Below are 20,366 nucleotides of genomic sequence, written 5' to 3'. Positions count from 1 at the left end.
CTGTGCATCAATTTCATTTTCTCTGGTCTCTATCTCTTTTGTAATTTTCTTTCTTTTCTGTGTTTTCCCATCCCGTGTCATTTTAGAGATCTGAGTCTTTTTTCTGAGATAACATCATGTTTACGTTACCATCTCCTATAGCTGGAATTATTTAAAACTCTGTAGTACTTTATTCCCACTTTGCCTCTTAACATTGGCTCAGAGTGTTGTGGCTGAAATATGTTCAGCCACAACAACATATAGGCCTGCAATAGTGTTTTTTTCCCTCAGTAGCATTTTTCGTTTTTCTACTTCCATTTGTATTTTTAAGTTTCAAAACACACATTATGTTGGCTGGGTGAGTTTCCACCAAAAACTTTCTCCATTTTGATTTTAACTGCTTCTTTTTAAATTCTTCAATGTGGGACGAGAATATAACCTGTGTGTATGGTTGGATGGCAGTATACCATTGTGTAAAGCAGTGTGTTTTCAGTCACTCAGTCAGGCTATGAGGTCCAGACAGATTGGCTGTTCTGGCAAGTCTCTAAGCCCGTATGCCAGCACCAGGCAGACATGTATTATTATGGTTTCTCTCTCTCTCTCTCTCTCTCTCTCTCTCTATGTTTACTGAGTCTTGGGGATACAATTGATGGAATGAGAGTGAAGAACACTCATCACATACACCTGGAGCATTAAGAACTGTTTGTTTTCCTGTCCTACCTGTTGATTTTGAACAACACTTTTTGTGACTTTTGTAAAATTTAAGAAAAGTTACAGATATGCACTGATTTGAGGGCCAGTGAGCCAAAAATTAGCTCACGATGGATAGGACTGCTGAGTGTCCTAATCTTAGTTAGACCTTTTGAGTATTACTTTAAAACATTCAGAAGCCATTCATATGTTCAAATACATCAGAACACAATTAGTCAGCCTTAATCTGCACAAATGTTTAGTCTCTATCCTTTTTATTATGTTCCATTCAGATCACTCTCTAATAAAAGCACTTCTCTTTTATCATAATTAATCATTTATCATCGCTGGTCCAATATGTCGTTTGCTCTAATTAATAGCATGTCTGTGAGCTACAGTACATTCACCTGGAGCTGATTCATTAGCGTCATTCTGTTTTCCAGAGCATTTCAGCAAGCTGTTTCCATCTCGCACTTACTCTCTTTTCATTCATTTCCTCCCTTTCCTGTATCTGTCTGCAACTACTTGTTTCTCGTTCTCAGTCTTTCACAGAGATGCCAAACTCTGTTTCCTTTCTTCTTAACTTAATCACAGAGTTTGTACTCTGAGGTTTTATCTTCTCCACCTTCAGCTCACTTTAGAAGACTTTAGCTCTTATCTGAAAAACGCCTTATTTCTCAAGTGATAACCTTTCTTTCAGTTCAAAGTCCGTAAATAAAAAGAAAAAAGTAAAGAGTCATGGACTGTTATGGTCATCATAAAAACGTAGCAAAAAACAAACCTTTTCTCTCTTTACTCTTTAGTATGTGACTGAGATGTTATGCATTCCATTGTATAATATATAATTTTATGTATAATTATTTTCTTATTTGTTTTCTTACAGCTACATTCAGTGCATTTATATATGATCTTTTTGATACAAATGAGAGACCAAACTTTCAAATTACAGGTTTAGTTGCTTGTTCAAAAATATTATTTTACACTTTAGGAGATGCGCTTTTTTTCTTGCTGACAGCTAAATGAGAAGATAGATACCACCCTCATGTCTGTATGGTAAATAAGAACCGGGGTTATGTGCAGGACTGTTTCTTGGCCGGGGGTAGTGACTGAGGTTTAGAGTAGAGCCAGTAGGTGACATTGATCAGAGCCAGGCTAGTTATTTCCCCTTGTTTCCAGCCTTTGTGGATGCACATGATGCACAGCCCGCCTGTTACCAACTGCTTATTTAATGATGAATGAATATTAATGTTTCATTTTCAGTTGGTGATTTAAAGAAACTATGTTTTGGTTAAAATGCTGGTTTACTAACCTAAAGCTTCGTTTCAATTTAAGAAATCATTACAACTCTGCTATCTTTTCAAGATTTTCTTTTCAAGCTAAATTATTTATTTTCAAGACTGGATTATGACAAGACGCCCTGAGCCGTCCTCTTATCTTCAAATGGCTCTTGAGCTTGTAGAAAACAAACATGTTTCATTACAGTTGACAACAAGGACTTTCCAAATGAATACACTACTGAAAGGAATGAAATATAACTGATAATGGGTTTGAAAAACGCTATAAAGCACTTGTTGAGCAGGATTTGCCAACATAAATTCAGGCTGGCTGGCATTTAGAAAATGAGGCCAGAAGAAATGGAGAGAAGAAGAGAAAATAATAATAATAATAATAATAAAAAATAAAAATACCTCACGAGCATGGGGCTTTCCCTTGTGGTGTATCAGTCTGATTGTAACAGACCCGACAGGGTTGTCAACGGCAACAATGTTGTAGTAAGTAACAGACTTGCCGGGCGATGGCGTGCAGATGGACAGAGGGGTGTAGAGTGAATTGGAGATAACAGGGAGTGTGACAACTGAATTACAGCTGACGGCCCTGAGATGAGTTCTCAGCAACAGAAAAACAAGACAGATAGACAATATGGCACGCTGGGAGGCAGACGAGGAGATAGAGAGATTGAGAGCAAGTCTGAGTGGAAAGGCAAAGGGCAGAGGAAAAACCCATGAAAAGAAAGGAAAGGAAGACACATGAAGAGAGAGAGAGAGCAAGAGAGAGAGAGATTAAAGGAGGTGAGAAAATTAGATGAAAGGAGAATACTATTTCTTGCTAAAGTGAGGGGGAAGGCATATTAACAAAGGGAGAAAGAGACAGTGAGAGAGAGAGATTCCTGAGCCAAGACACAATGAGCATTCAGAGAAAAGTCAGATGAGATGGGAGAATCAAAGAAAGAGAAAAAAAAAGCCAAAGCAAGAAACTGCTAGAGGAGGAAAAAATCTTGGTGTGTGACGCCATGTACATGTCTGTGCACACACACGCATTTCAAGCATTTGTTTGTCTTCAGTGTGCTTTCATCAACAAACTCACTTGTGGCATTTGTGAGCCTGAAGGTGACCGACTTATCCTCGATGTTACACACATTGCGGACAGACACCTGACACGTGTAATCAGCAAAGTCCTTGGGTCTTAGGTTTTTCAGCTTCAGCACCTTGGTCTCACCCTAGATGGGACAAAAAAACACATGCACACGACACCGTCATGCTAACGTCTTACGTTCTTCAAAACTTTTTTTTACCACATAATCTTTTACGTGGTAAAAATGAAAGACACGTATAAACATAAATCTAATATGGCTACATTTCCATTGCGTGACATGTAACATTTCATCAATGCGAACGCTCAGAGCTTTTCTAAACTGGGTTGTAATCTGGCGTAAAAGACACTTCAATTTTTGATGAGCCCCACTGTGATAAACAGGGTCAAAGACACACTGAGATAAACACACACAGGCACTAACACATACTGTGTTTGCATGTCCTACATGCCCTGATTATCAACTGAACTGAAGCATCACAGATCTATGAAGTAATATGGATGATGAATTGCAAGTGGCTTTCACATGAGCCCATTAGGAAAATGAAAGTGATCTGAGTGCAAAAATGAAAAGGCTAAATCCCTTCACCCTCTCCCAGACTGTTCATAAAACAATGTATCTTACTACTCCGGTAGCTTTCTCTGGGCTTTTCATGTAGACATACATACTCTCTTGGACACACAGAAGCAATCACACAGTTATTTTTGTTATTTGGTTAACTTGCTGGCTTTTGCTGTCTAACTGATTCAGTAACTGGCTGACTGGGTGGTCAGCTACTTTCTAACTTGTCGGATTGTGTCTGTTGACAGAGAGGTCAGAACAAACATGTGACACTACAATAATTAACAATTTAGATACCGGACAAATAATTACCTGTGTGTCTGCATTCTACCGACACATTATTATGGATTATACCGGAAGTGGGCATGATTTACACCAGACTTTGTTAGAAATTTTCTAATCTGCTTTATTTTTTAGTTCACAACTGGAGGTTGTGTATACAATGGCTGTAGGCCCAAATTAATATACTGCAAAATTTGTTGCAGTGCTTAAGGCACGCTTATGTGTCGAAGCACCCTTGGCACATAAGCACGCACTTTTGAGATAATCCCTTTCTTCAGCTACTCAGTTTACCTTCTTCTGTCAAGTTGCCATGCTTGCAATATTTAGTGAAAACTGAAGAGAAGTTATCGAGTGTCGAGTGTCGCTGAGTCTTGAACTTCAACCAAAGTACACCTCCATGTTTTTAGCACTATAGAATGTTTTTTTAACATTATGGCGCAAATATATGTGTTCTAGCTACTCGTACTTCCTGTTCATTCTGTTTCAGATAACAATGACCTGGATTACTCTGAGAGTGAAGAAATATAATCTGATTAAATTAAGGAGTGGGCAATTTACTGTTTTCTAAGCCTTGTACGGCAAAGTTAATGATACTTTAGTAACAATCGGTCATCAATTTTTAAAAGATAAAAGCAGTATTCTCACTTCTATCCAGCGACCATGGATTACTTTGGTTGAAATTAAACAGATTTTATCAGCTGCAGCTAGCTAGGTAATTAAGACAACAAGACAATAGAGCCACTCAGGGGGGTTGTGGATGTTGAAAAGACCTAAAGTTGCATGAATATGATTCATGTGGTGACATAAACAAACAAAAGTGCTCTGATGCTAGCAAGGCTATTTTGCTTACTTGAATCTTGTATATTTCAATCACCTGAGGTCCTGGTTAGCTTGGTTAACGCCTCCAAACCTACAACCTGCTCATTAGATCCCGTTCCCTCTTTTAATTGTTTTCGGTCCTGACACTCTACTGAAACTGCCTGAATCAAATGACCTACTGATTGCAGTTGATTCCGATCTAACATCATTGTTAATGCTTCTTGACTTGAGAATCAACCTCCATGTGGCCAAGCATACATCATCTGAACTACATAGTGTATGGAGGTAGCTAACGAGTGAGCTATTTCTTTTCTTGGTGATGGCGCATAGATAAGATGCTTGCCTATGATGTGGAAGCCAGGGTTCAATTCCCACTGTGAGCCATCCACCAACGTGTCCCTGAGCAAGACCCATAACCCATAGTTGCTCCAGAGGCGTGCGATCTCTGACATAAATAGCAATTGTAAGTCGCTTTGGATAAAAGCGTCAGCTAAATGAATAAATGTAATGTAAATGTGATCTCTGTTGAGTTTCACACGTGCTGTACTGATGACTGCCAAACCAGGGCTCAACAATAAGGATTGCTCGACCTGCAGCCAATTCCTAAATTCATCAAAACAGAGTTATTAGTTGTTGGTTCAGCCAAACATGAGCATCTGTATGAGAACCTGAAAGTTAACATTGACGTCTGTATCATTTCCAAAACCTCTACCATCAAGAACCTTTGAGTGATTTTTGACTCTCGCCTGACATTCCAGAAGCACATGAAGGCTACTACCGAGACATCTAAGTAACATTGCCAAAATCTGCAAAATCTGATCACTGCTATCATCGCATGATGCTGAAGTTGTAATCCATGCATTTGTATCCTCCAGACTTAGATTACTGTAATGCCCTTCTCTCTGTGGTCTCCCCCGCTGTGCCACCAGAAGTCTTCAACTTGTCCAAACTTAAAATACCGTGCTCCCTAGTCTCAATGGACTTCTACTATATGTTAGGGAAGCAAGTTTAGTGGATATTTTTAAGTATAGACTGAAAAAAACTACTTGTACTCACGTCACTACAGCCTCTCCTAGAATTTTTGTTGGGTCGAGTACCTTTTAATATCCTCTATATATAATCTGACATTTTAAAATGTAGCTATTTTATCTTTTTTATCAGTCATTTTCTAGCTGTTTTTCCACTTATATGTTTTATTTAGTGTATGTTATCTTGTGTCTTCTGTATTTTATCTTGGGCATTACTTTCTTTGAAAGTGTACTAAGACCATTGTGCATGGTGATTTTGCACTGTAAATAAAATGTGATTTGATTTAATTTGACTTGTATTGTTAATGACAGATAAGAAATTAAATCCACATTTACTGTAGTGGGGGTGGAGGCATGAAAATTATTTTGGCTATTTGAGGTGCGTTTGAGAATCAGTGCTGTAACCTCACGAAATACTGTAGTATGAAATGCTCCTTGGCCTTGGAGGTAAATTACTACAATACCGCAAATGTAGCTAAACATGCTAAAGATTGCATCCGATGTTACAGCAGAAATAAAAACAATACAGAATTTTACATATATATACATATATACAATAGATTTTTGATCACTAGAACGCTAACAAAAAAACACACGACCCTCCAAAATCTTAAAATATGGGGTACCACTATTGTGTGGAGTAATTGACAGCTTGACAAACCTGCTGACCTACCAAGTTAAGGTTAAAGCTGTTGGACGATCGGGAGAGCAGTTTAGTGAACAGTCAATTCAACTCCTACTACCATGGTGCTTTAACAGTGTTTGACAATGCTGCATGTTCAACAGGAAAAAACTAAATACACGCAAGAGACAGATTTAGAGTGAAAGATTTTTCTCAAAACAAGGAAAAAACTTCAGTAGACAAGGATACGACTCAATGGGGAGGATTTCTGAGGCTCTTCTTAAAGAGAAAGGCAGAGAGCAGAAAGTGACTGCACAGCTGGCAGTGTGTCTGTGCTGTACATGTGTTCAGGTGTACCTGAGTGTAAAGCGGTTCGTAGATGTCCACTCCGTTGTCCTTGCTTTGTTCGATGAGCATGTTCCCACGTTTCCAGATGAATCGTGCGGGAGGGTTAGAGTTGACGGTGCAGCGCAGGAACACCGTCTTCTCCTGGTAGTAACTGCCACGCACATCGCTGATGGTCTGGTGCACCGTCAGAACTGGTGTGTCAAGGTCTGCAAAACACAGCACAGCAACACAAATAAATAAAAACAGGAAGACTCCGATATTGCTGCAGGTTGGAGAATATTGGTTATTACACCCCAGATGCTTGTTCATAAAGGCCTTATTGAGCCACACACAAAAACATTAACAGCAAGGAAACCACAAGATACAGTTTTACACTGTAAAACTGATCTAGGTGGTTCAACTTAAAAACGTTCAATCGCTGCCTTTAAAATTTGAGTAAACTCAACTTTAAGAAAAGCTTTGTTTCAACTCATGATGTTACGTTATACAATTTATTTAATTAATGATAATTTATTGTTTGAATACTGTGAGTTAAAACAACTATCTATATTACATTGTCCATTCAAGGAAACTTGCTTTCTTTTGTCTAACAAACATACAATTCTACACCCCTTCAACTCACATTTTTAAGTTCAGATAACTAAATATAACACATTTCAAGTTAGTTTAACTTGGAAATGCAAGTTCACCTGCTGCCTTGCAAATGCAAGTTAACTCAACTTGAAGATTGCCTTTGTTTCAACTCATAAATTTAAGTTCATAAAGTGGATATAACTACAGTGTTCTAGTTGTCTCAATGTTAGTTAAATGAACAAGTTTGAGTTATTCTAACTCATAGTTTGAAGTTAAAGCAACTTAACCAAATTAATACTACTTTCCATTTCAAGTTAAGAGATTTAAATTCCAAATTTGTTTCAGTTTACATCTATAAAGGGCCTTGAAGACAGACCACAACAACAGCACCACTGTGCTATTATCTTCAATGACTTGTGACAAATTTCAAAAATCAGAACTTGCTATATTTATTAGACAACTATTTACAGAACAGCCTCAGAATTGTGCTTCGGAGCAATGTTTTTGATCACAACAGTGATTGATTTTTTTTTTTAAAGGTTCCTATACACAATGAATTAATGCAAGTTTAACTTTCTAAAACTCATACAGTTGAGTTAAAATCCAAAACTTGTGAGAGCTATTTCAGTTAAAAAGAAGTAAGTTGACATAACTAAATGGGTCTATGATTTTTTTCAGTGTATAAAAGCACAAATCTTTCAGTTTTCTGTTTATATGGTGTCACCTTTTCCATGCAAAACATTGGAAATATTATGTGTGGCAGGGATGAGATTTGGTAACTGGGACAAAATTGTAAATATGGGCAAACACGTGCTGTTTGTTTGGCTGAATTGCCGACCCACACTGACCAAAACTGTCCAAACAATCTGCCTATTGATCACAGCTTCCAACAAGCACCAATGTCCAAACAATCTGTGTGTTTTGCCATTCCCCTCTCTAGCTGTGACTCTTTCACACTTTATATATATTGCTTTCTGCCATTTTTATCTCTTTCCCCCCCTCTTTCCTCGTTTTCCCTGCACATTTCCTTCATGGGAGTGTCATCTCCCTTTTCCTCCAGTGGATAGGATTCCAGCTGCTGTCATGAGCATGGAGGCTGCTCTCCCCTGGTTTCTGCCATCTCTCCAAAACTCACTGCCACTTTCATTCCTCATCACCATCCCTCCCTCTCTATCCCCTCCTCCTCGCTCCGTGCCTCTATCTCTTACAGGGCAGAGTTGTGTGTGTGTGTGTGTGTGTGTGTGTGTGTGTAATCCCGATTCTTTGCAGCCTAATTGGACTGTTGCGGACTTCAAACATCACGGAAACAATTTCTGCCAATGCCAGGGTAGCCTTTTCCTCTCTTTTCCTGCCTTTCCATTTTACCACTCTCCTTCCCTCTCATTTCCTCTTTTCTCTTCTCTGTCCCTCACTTCCCGCGAGCAATAGAAAAGAGGTGAGAAAGCAGTTGCGTGAGTAGTGTGAGTGTAGCAGCGCCCATGTGATGGAGGAAGGAGGGAGGTATTTGTTTGTAATGTATTTTGTGGTTGGGGCGTTTGAGGGTGCTGTCGAAAAGGGCGCAGCTGTCACATGACTATCGTGTCACACACACATGCACATGCATGCACACATCCTCACATCAAGTCCTATGTCTAGGTGTGTGCAGCCTCAGTATAGCATCATGCACCTTTTTTTGTGGTTTGAAGGTTAGAGCAAATGTCAGTGAATTTTGCGACTCCAATATATATATATTTTAAATACAGGCGTTGCATGAGACTACAACTGTCTTTTTCAAATGAAAGGTGAGTCACAGCGTCTTGGAAAGATGTGATATAACTATCTTGCATGATTGGAAGCTATACAGTATGCAGAAGCCTTGCCTGAATGCCATGTGAAAGAATGTTGAGTCAGAATGGTTAAGACACTGAAACTATCATGTGAACACTACAACTTGTTTTTGAAAAGTGCTCTACAAATAAGGATTATTATTATTATATTATTACAGATGATCATCTTCACAATATACTTACAACAATTTTTTTTTTTAAATGGTGAAGGGCTGTGATGTCACTTTTATATACATTCGATGCATTTGGGTAGTTTGACTGTGTTTGCTGTAAATAACTGTGCAAAATAAAACTAAGCAATATGAACATGCAGTAGAAAAACAGATCAGACCTTGCAATGACCTGAATAATTACATTGAAATCCACTGAATTGAGTATCTTTATTAACTGCTACTGTATGTTAATTAAGAAAATTAAGGTTTTGGGAAATGAGCTGTAAAATACGTGCATGCATTTTTAAAATAAGAATTTCACTGAAATGTTTCTCAAAAAACATTTAAAAAAAAGTTTTATCATTGTGCTTAACTGACCCTATAGTGAGTTGGTGTACTTCTCCACCTTTAAAATTCTGTAAAACAGAACAAAAAGCATGCAACATTACTGTTGAGCTTTGTATACTGTGACTTGGCTAAGCTGCTTACTCTAATGCAGTGAAGTATTTTTGTGTCTGTTATTAGAGATTTTCTCAGTGATTCAGTTCTATGCTCTGTGAAGTGCTCACCTGTTTCCATTCCTTTCATCTCCCCGTGGACACCCTCATTTATAAAACGACAACCAACAGATTTGGACAAAAGGCCCAGCGGGAAACTAGACAGTGAGGTAACAGCAGCCTCTCTAAAAGCCTCTGCCAGCAACAGGCCATCAAACCTAGGCATCTATCAAAGATATCTTCCTCTTCGCCACGTGTGCATGTGTGTGTGTGACAAAGATCAGGCAAAAGAGCAAAGACCTTTGTATACTTCAATTTGTGAGTATGTGCATGCAAAGGTGTGTGTAGGTGTGTTTGTATGTGTGTATGTGTGTTTGTGTGTGTGTGTGTGTGTATATTTGTCCAAGACTGGCACAGGATTTTATGATTTTCACAGATCATTTGTAGCACAGGGGGAATCCTAGCTGACTAATGCCCTGGTAGTGTGTGTGTGTGTGTTTGTGTACGGGTGTGTCAGAGGACTCTTTGTCACACACGCACACACAGTGAGCGCGACTATCTGCTGTCATTCTGTCTGTTTGGTGACACTACAAATGTGGTGAATGTGGAGAAAGTGGAAAGTGACAGATTGACAGACAGAAGCAGATACAGACAAGTAGATTCTCAAGAACATCACATAACGCTGATGGAATGGACAAACACTGTAGAGTCACTCAGAGCCCTACAGTGCATGTTCATATAAAGCCAAGAGGATTCTGACAGCATACCACACTGTTGCCCACTATAACACAAAAAAAATTATAATTCACAATCCCGTTTACTAATGTCATGAATAAATCCATGACAATACTTTTACAGCCTCCCCCCTCCCCCCTCCCCCCTCCCCACATAACAATTGTGTTGTTAAAGCTTTTATAATCCAAGCTCCCAGGGTGAGTCTAACTTTACTCTGTTTGGGCCCTTAAGAAAATAGAGACACAAGATGAAACTGCAAGTGTACAGAAATACAATATGAAACTTTAATGAAGCTTCTGATTTCCCCAAAGTCCTGCCTTTGCACACAGCTTAGATCAATTGCACAGTGCTGCTTTTGTTAGCCACAGCTTTTAATGTACATCTACACTTCCAAGTTTCAAGTTACACTGGGGGTCTGGCGTTGTTTTCCACTTGGACCCCACACAGTGGTGCTGACACAAAGACATTTTAGTGCTCCTTCAGAGTGTAGCTTGGCCAAATACATGTGGATCAAGCACAAGATCACATATCTTTTACGTTTTACAAAGTTAATACTATGTGATAAAAAGTTGCACCTGCTTTCTCCAGCTCAAAGACAGCTTATCAGAATATGTGATTATTTCTGATTTATGTCTGTCTTTCAAGACAAGCCTTTGAATGTTTGTTCATACCCCGTTTTAAAAACTGTTGATTTTGGGTATTAAGGGGTCAGATTTGTCTTTTAATTAAAATACACTTTTCTCAAGTGCTAAATTATAAATGAATCAAATGGGGGATTGAATTATGTTTGCACTTTTTTTTACTCAAAGCAAGCACTCAAAGTCTTTAAAAAAATATTTTGTTAAATAATTTTAGTAATGTAGAAATATGTGATTGAATATGCAGCATAAAAGGAAATACATAAAGAGAGTTTACGGTTAAGAATTACATCACTGTTCCTGTGAAAACACACAGCAACTTACCAGCAGTAACAAGCCAGTATCTTTTCACTTATTACTGTTTTTACACAAAAGTCTGCAGAGTTTGTACTGATTTTCCTTCTTGGTGCTTTGTTGTATAGTTGTCTGCATTGGTAAAGTAAAGACATGAGATAAAAACAATGTCGTAACAACATAAAAAAAAATAGAACATACACAATGAAAGTCCCACGCAGGATTCAAATCAGACAAAAAAACAGACTGGAAACTGTAAAGCTATACATAGTGCCACTTTATCTGCTGTCATTTTAGATTTTTAACATTTGCATCATGGCAAACAACTCTATTAAGATCACACTTTAACAATAAATTAGACTTCACTTCATTAAAAAAATTATAAAGAAAATAAGAATAAGGCACATCTCTAGCACACTGTCTTATCTGGTTAATTGAATTCAAAAGGGTCAAGTCAACACAGTGTTTCATACAGTCTCAATCAGGCAACCAGATCCTATTAGACCAACTGCCTGTTAATGAAATCCTTTTATCATTAAAACACACTATCAAGTATTTTACTTCTGTTTGTTCAGACTAACCTCATGTCCCAATCCATCTTAATTATATTAACAACTGATGCAGGAAACCTTCTTATTCACTAGCATGTGCTTCAAAATTACCAACTTTTTTGAGGCATTCCCTGGAGGTTTTGCGAAAGCGGTCAGGTAGTCCAATTATGTTTACCCTTGAAAATAATGTTTGTTGTTTAATACAAATTTTGGGGCAAACTAATTTCCAGAAAACACTCCTGTACGGACTTTGTATGCTTGCTGTCTGAGGAATCGTATGATCGGAAGTGTGATCAGAATTACAAACTTATGACACCTAGTGACTACACTACTACCAAATGCAATACACCCAGTGGAGAAATGCATGGCAGCAACAAAAAGAAAACATTATTCCCTATTGATGATCCAACATTTTTAAAAGTTTATCTGCTGTATTTTGAAATGGTGTCATACCCTGTTCCAAACCCCTTAGCCCTGCACAGCGGAATAAATCCTGAGTGACAATGTGGGATACAAAAAAGGATGGAAAGGAAATGATTTAATGTCACAGACATAACAGTGGTAAGTATGTATGGTATATTTTATAGACTCTCTGCAATATGTCTGCATGCCATCAGTTCTTCACAATGGTAACTGAAAAATCTGTCCCAAATAACCAGAGTAGCCTCGGTAATGATGGAAACAGAGATTTACTCAGAAGCAATCCTTCTGAGCGGTCAGGGTTGACTGAGTGCGTTTTTGTAACAAGTTGACCTCTGCTGGGTGCTTTCCCCTGCAGGAGGACGCCCTGGACTCCAAATCCTCTTTGATTTCCAATAACATGTCCTGTACTCTAATAGCTCTCTAGAAGTAGACAGCCATTAGGGGACCAAAGGGAAGATGACAGGTTCAATTGAGTGTGAGTGTGCAGTGGAGGAGAATAGGGTGTGGGGTGGAGCATGTGTGTGTTGTGTGTGGATGGTTGCGTGAGGGGATGTGATGGTGTAAGTAAGGGTAGCTATGTTTAGTATCTATTGTACAACAAAAAAGAGCAAGTGTATTAACCCCAATAAACGGAACCATAATCATTGTAATTCACTGAAGGTCAGCGCAGAGTCCATTAACAATTTGATGAATAGTAAGTGGAAAAGAAACTGTGCATGTATGTAAAAAAGAGAAAAAGAGAGGGGGGAGTATGACACACTGTAATCATGTTAAACAGATGTTACAATGAGCTTTTTATTTAACACAGAGCAAGTAGGTGAATATATGCTGCTGCATTGCTTTAGTACCGCCACTGAGCATAGGGCTGATCAAGTTAATACTAGGTGGAATTTCCTTTGCAAAACCAAAAGACATTAGGACATTAAATTGCTGCTTGCTCCATTTTTGTGGCTGACCCTGCAGTCTTCACTGGTAATTATGGCTAGCAAATCAGGAAATTGGCTCACAAGAAACAACAAGACCACTTCCCTTATTTGATCATTCCTAGCTAACAGAAATTGCTCTGGTCCGTCGTATTTCTGCTCTGAGGAGCAGGGATCAAGGAAGAATGCCTAAGACATAAGAGACATAAGCAAAGATAGTCATAAGCAATGCTGCAGCTGATCGGACTGATCTGATACTACATCACAACATACTGCAGTTTTATACTGAATTGGAAAAACAACAACAGAATCAACTCAAGACTCTCAAGTTTAAGATTTGTTTTCTGATTTGATCTGTTTTGTATTTGTTTTCATGTTCACCATCTAGTTTAAAATAGCAAAGGTCTTATTGACAAAAGAATCAAACTATTTTCTGAATTCATTAGAAAGAATATTATATCAAGACTAAGAGGAGAATCTGTTGTCTTTTAGCAATAAACATATTTAAATTGTAATTTCCCCTCAGTCACATGTGAGGCTTTTATTTTCACGTTTTCCACAACACTGGGGCTAATCATTTTTATGAAATATAACCCGGATCATTTAATACTTAATTTAGAAACAGACTAACTCGGATAACTTAAATCCGTTGGAATACTTCTGGGTGTTTGAGCAAAATGTAATGGCAATCAATCCATCCACCCACTGAAAAACCTTGAAAATGAGTCCTTCAAATGAATCCAATTGAACTGGAAGCATACTCGATTCCAGTAAATCAGATTTCAGTTAAAATCAAAAAGACTGACCATCCATTGTCAGTGACTGACTTTAAATAATAACGTCCCAATATATCCAGAGCACCTTTTTTTTTTTACTGCTACAGTATATAACATGTGGACTTTTATCTACTTTGAGGATGTACAGAGATGTTTGTATGCAGCCACAATATTCTTATTATCAGCAATGTTTGATTGTAGTGATGGTCTAAAACAACAGCATACTAATGTTAAACAAATTTGTAAAAATCTGTGAAAATAAATCCAACTTTTGTGACAAGGAAAACAAAGGAAGCGTTTTTATAGGGAATTATGTTGGAGACAAATGGTGCTTAACAGCTAAAAAAGAAAAAATATATGAAAAAATGACAAAAATACTGAATTTGTCAGGTGGAAAACAGCTAAAAATCACCTTTTATAGACAACTAACTCCAAACATATTTCAGTGTGCAGTCATAAGCGATAATCACACCAACTACAGAAAAAAACAACTCCGTCTGTCTCTTTTTTTTCTTGCACACAGACATACATACACAAGACATTGAAAACACATTACCACATACACATGTGCGCACATACACACAGAGAGAGAGAAAAGCCTGTGCATACAGAGAGGCACAAACAGAGGCAGACTTGCCGTTTGATCCAGCTTCGCGTCTCGTCAATTATTCAGCATTCTGCTCATAGACATCGCCTTAAACAGGGTATAAAACATGCACGAGGCCCACATTTGGAAATAATGAGAACATTGCCTGTGTTTAAAATGCAGTGTTGAGAAGTAAAGATTGATTTAGGCTGATTTTCTCTGCCCAGTTTTTCTAAGTATACCAACAAAAATCACCAGCCTTTTACATTTTCAACCCCGCAAATCATGGGTCCTTTCATTGATGCCTTAGACATCAGATGTTGGAAGAGAGGAGTAGAGATGAAACAAAATTGGCAAGACTTTTCCAGGATTATTTTTAACTTTGTATACAATGAAATGAATGGAAACTACTATATATTCTTGGTGCAATGAACAACAGCAATATGCTTTGTCTAAGTTTGCACAGAATGCACAACTATGGATATGATGAGTAAAAGCAGAATGGTCAGAGAAGAAAAAAGAGAAAACATGCAGGGACAGTGGTAGTGACATGAAGTAAGAGAAGTGTTTAGGTAAATCAGATTGTCCTCCTCCAAAATATGGCCACTGAAAATGATTAATGTTCGATGTCCGATGTCACCAGAAATATATATAAAAAAGAAGAAATAATGATATTAATAGTTTCTTAGGTACTGTGGAACTTTCCTAATAATTACAAAGAACTGAAGTCTACCTATGAATCTACTGTAGCATTTTGTGTTACACCCCATATTGATAGGTTTAACAGCAAGCCACAGGACCATGTGTTAAGAACAATTACACAATGAGTCTTCTCCAAATCTGTATTTACTGAAAATGGCGCATTTCCGTTATGCCAGTGTGTAATGTACAAGCCTTAATTATGCTTTGTCAGCAAAGAGCCTGGGAAATGGTATTAAACATTCATGATGGTGTGACTATATTATTTTAGGCCATAAAAAGATTAATTTGGGCATGGTTATTTACCCTGAGTGTGACAGTGTAGCTACACAGTGGTGGTGACAGCAAAAAGGGTGTTAAGGGACAAAGAAGCATAGTTCACTCACTCAGCCTGCGGGCTAAAATAGCACATACAAATACAAAAATATACACGAAAAGGCACACGAAGTTATGCAATAACATGGGCACACACATCCAGACATGCATATGCCTACACACAAGATGCACACACCAACAAGCACACACACAAAAAACTCCTTAACGGCTAAATAACACAAGAATCTCTTCCCTCGCTGTCCCCCAGGGCAAAAACAACACTGTCCTTCTGTGCCCCTGTAAGTGCCCTCTGAAGTTATCTATGGGGAGCAGCGTGGATAAAGGATGCCCTTCTTACTCCTGCTGCGGTCATATGGATGCTTGGGTCATGTTGTGAACAGCTGAGATCCATGCATTATTGTGTGAACACTGTTTTGATGCCAAGGTTAAGAAAAAGATGCTCGGTAAAGGTGGCAAAAGAAACATGCAGTATATTTTACATTTCCATTACACCTAAACACAATCAGACAACTCTCTCTCTCTCTCTCTCTCTCTCACACACACACACACACACATATTCACAAGTGTGGGCACAACCAGGTGACAGATGTCTAGAGCCCAAACCCTTGGCCTTGGCTTACTGTATATTTAATTAGATTTGGGGCATGCAGGACACTGTGGACCACTGCAATATTAAGAAAAACACATATAGATACACACACAGTAATATAGGTTGTTGCTACTCTTTAAATGATCAAAATGCTTGTGTTTTATTGTGTTGTGTTGTGGGACGAACACTAGACTCAGGAGCAATCTGGACAATGCCTTTATTAAAACAACTCTAAACCACTTCTGTGCTGCTCAGATACTAAAGTGCTATTCTGGCACAACTTTACTTTACAACAAATAAATAAATAAAAACCAGGAATCTCCCAAGATAACAACAGGCTGGAAAACACAGAATGCATCATGTCTCCTCACCAGTCCAAGACCGAAGTTGGGGTAGTTCTTGTCACTTTCTGTTAGGGATGGGAATCGAGAACCGGTTCTTCTTCGGAACCGGTGCCCAGTGAATCAATTCCTTGGAACCGTTAGCACGCCTGCTTAACGATTCTACTTATCGGTTCCGCTTGTGGCAAATGCGTCATGACGTCACACACGCGCTGCATTGTTTTGGTTCAGAACGCAGCAATCATGGCATCGAGGCAGAAGCGCTCTAAAGTTTGGTTATATTTCACGCGAAAAGACGACAATACGGTCATTTGCAACACTTGTAAAGTTTCCATTTCGTCAAAGGGGGGAACTACCTCCAATATGCAGAAACATTTGGCCACACAGCATGCAATTCATTTGCAGGACTGTCGCGTGTTTGATACACTACTACTTAGCGACGCAAGTGAGTCAAGCGGCAGCGGAGCTAACGGGACGCCATCTGTTATTAATGCCGAAGGTAACTTTAAACTCTCCAGGCAGGACAGGCCCTGTCTACTTAGTTAATGTGAGCGCCATTTCATTGTGTAAACCTTTACTATACGAATAATTTTCATTGTCATTGTCCATCAAATTTAGATGATGATGAAGACGGCCAGAGTCTGGCTGGCTCAGAGGCTGCAGCAGGTAGCTCTGGTGCATCTCTAGCTACTCCGTTCACAGAGGCAGGGAAGAATAAAATGACTGAGGCTAGGATCAACGAATGTCACCGAGCAGTGACTAAGTTTGTGGTAAAGGGTTTGCACCCGTTTGCCACAGTAGATGCCTCTGCATTTCGGTAGGTTAATTTGCTGTATTTTGTCCAGCATGTCTTTTCAAATGAAAATAACAAATGCATGACCAAAGGTTTCATGTTTTTATGTCAGTATAGTTGTTTTATTTATTCCTAGTCCTACCTTATATTTTCTGTAGGGAGATGATAAAGACTCTCAACCCAAAATACAATGCCCCAAACAGAGACAGTTTAACAAATCATCTGATTCCTGCTTGGTATGGGGTTGAAAAGAGCAATCTGATCACAGACCTGAAACATGTCACACATGCAGCCATCACAGCAGATGGTTGGACTAGTTTCAGTCAAGACCACTACTACTATTTTGTTTCAAGTTGAGTCCAAATGAGCACAGTTAATATTCCAAAAGGAACAAGCTCTTCCTTGACTGTTTTCAGTCTGTGTTTTTAGTTTTTATGGCACAAAATGGCAGTTGGGCTTAAAAAGCCAAACATTAATTTTTTTGTCTGGACCAATTAATGTGAAAATTAACAATTTCCTAATCCTAAGGCACTCTTGATAATCTTACAAGACACACATTAGCGTGCCATGGCATACTGGTTGAGAAACACTGCCCTAGGCTAAGGGTCCGTGGACTTTACTTTGAGAAGTAGCTCACCTACTTTTAGGCTTGTTCTAAGGTTGTTACACATAATTTGTGTATACTCTGTGCTGTGTCTTCTGATCAGAAATTAAAGCGAGTTAATACAAACAAACAAACTTGTACTTATTTCCTCACCCAATGAGAATCGATAAGAGAATCGATAAGGAATCGGATCGATAAGCAATATCGATAATGGAATCGGAATCGTTAAAATCTTATCAATTCCCATCCCTACTTTCTGTAGTTGGTTTTTGTGCCACAATGTAGAAAATGTAGAAATGTAGAAAGGCATTTATTATCTTTACTTCTAATTTCAATGTGAATTTTACAAGCAGAGTTCCTGTGGTATTTTCTTGACTTTTTCGTATTGTATTTTTGTTCTTGGTAGTTTCACCAGAGTCATAAGCTGACCTCACAAAGTTGTGGAGGTTACTGTAGAAAGCAGAGGACAAGGATACTTTTCTGCTGTTAACTTTCACAGAGCCAATGGGTGGGCTTGTGGTCAAGTGTCGAGCGACTATATCCTCTGCTTCTCTATGGCTAAATGAAACCATCCATTTACAAATCATCCATTATATCCATTATGTCATATTCCACTACATGATTTAAAATTTAAACACTGTGTAAAAAATCAGCTCAGGAAACTCCACATAATTTGAGTTGTGCATAAGTCTCATATTCCAGTCAATATGGTATCATGACAAAGATCAGAAAATATGACAGGTCAGTGGATAAAGCCTAAAAAGCTTGTGGACATTAATAATGAAGTGCTAATAAATAAAGATCTATTATTTGTGGTAATAACAGCCCACAAGCTTTGCTATAAATATAACTCCTGTCCATAACTGTCCTATACTATCATCCCCTGACAATTAGTTCTTCAAGACCTAGAGCAAAGATGGTAGCCAATATCTTTAGCATCACATAACTGGCAGGTCAAAGGTTCAGCAATTCTCAGCGGCAGCTAATAACAAACCTTGCCCTCGAGCAAGACACTGAAAACCCACCTGCTCCTCCCCCTCATGGACCATTAGGTGGTGAGTAGGAATTTGCAAAGATGTCTTTTGTCACTGCAGCCACATTAACTATTTATTTACTCTGGACATAAGACAATTTAACATCTTTATGACCTTTGCAAGGCTTCAAAGGGTCAAAGGTGAATTTTCACAGTAATACAATATTATAAGCTCAGCTGTGGATGCTTCAGAACACATTTCAATTAACTTCACAAAATACAGTCCCCTCCAAAAGTATTGGAACGGTAAGGCAAAATTCTTTGTTTTTGTAGTTCACTGAAGACATTTGGGTTTAAGATCAAAAGATGAGTATGAGACAAGAGTTCAGAATTTCAGCTCTCAATTCCTGGTATTCACATCTAGATGTGTTAAACAACTCAGGACATACCACATTTTGTTGGAACCCACCCATTTTTCAAGTGAGAAAAACTATTGGAACATGTGACTGACAGATGTTTCTTGTTGCCCAGTTGTTGCCTTTTAGGTTGATTTTCCAAACATTAAATAGCTCTGCATGACTAGTCTAAGTTTTCCTCCTTGGTTCAAACCTATAAAGACTGCATTTCCTGTTAAAGAGGATAAACCATGAAGACCACAGAGCTGTCTATGGGAGAAAAGCAAGTCATTGTCAAGCTGAGAAAAGAAGGAAAATCGACCAGAGCCATTGGACAAACATTGGGCAAAGCAAGCACAACAATTTGGAATGTCCTGAAAAAGAAAGAAACTACTGGTGTACTGAGCAACAGACGTCCAACAGGTCGGCCAAAGAAAACAACAGTAGTTGATGACAGAAATATTGCGAGAGCTGTGAAGAAAACCCCCAAAACATCAGTAAGTGATTTCACCGGTGACCTCCACAGTGCAGGGGTGAAGGTGTCACAATCCTCTGTTGGAAGAGGACTCAGAGAGCAGAAATATAGAGGCCACACCACAAGATGCAAACCACTCATCAGCAGGAAGAATCGGAAGGCCAGATTGAAATTTGCAAAGAAGTACAGAGATGAGCTGCAAAAGTTCTGCAACACAATCTATTGGACTGATGAGACCAAGATTAATTTCTAACAAAGTGTGGAGAAAGAAAGGAACTGCTTATGATCCGAAGCATACAAGCTCATCTGTAAAGCATGTTGGAGGTAATGTCATGGCTTAGGCGTGCATGGCTGCTTCTGGAACAGGCTCGTTAATATTTATTGATGATGTAACTGATGATGGTAGCAGCAGAATGAATTCAGAAGTGGACAGAAACATTTTGTCTACCAATTTACGGAGAAATGCATTGAAACTAATCGGGAGGAA

The 20,366-nt window shown here is 38.6% G+C and overlaps 1 protein-coding gene across 7 annotated transcripts in view; it reads right to left on the bottom strand.

Moving 5' to 3' along the window:
- LOC123958888 (MAM domain-containing glycosylphosphatidylinositol anchor protein 1) overlaps positions 1 to 20,366 on the bottom strand; it is a 277,449-nt gene that overhangs the window by 69,491 nt on the left and 187,592 nt on the right. For all 7 annotated transcript variants that reach the window (XR_006822182.1, XM_046032613.1, XM_046032614.1 and 4 more), the window contains 2 exons: positions 6,710 to 6,906; positions 3,034 to 3,166 (listed from right to left, as the gene is read on the bottom strand). Coding sequence is in view for 6 of the 7 variants with exons in the window: in XM_046032613.1 (XP_045888569.1) it covers positions 3,034 to 3,166; positions 6,710 to 6,906 (330 nt within the window). In the remaining variant the exon portion in view is untranslated. The remainder of the gene's footprint in view (positions 1 to 3,033; positions 3,167 to 6,709; positions 6,907 to 20,366) is intronic.

This window comes from Micropterus dolomieu, linkage group LG20 (assembly GCF_021292245.1).
Source record: "Micropterus dolomieu isolate WLL.071019.BEF.003 ecotype Adirondacks linkage group LG20, ASM2129224v1, whole genome shotgun sequence".
NCBI classification, from domain to species: Eukaryota; Metazoa; Chordata; class Actinopteri; order Centrarchiformes; family Centrarchidae; genus Micropterus; species Micropterus dolomieu.
The sequence above is the reverse complement of the archived record's forward strand: the minus strand, read 5'-3'. Positions and strand labels throughout refer to the sequence as shown.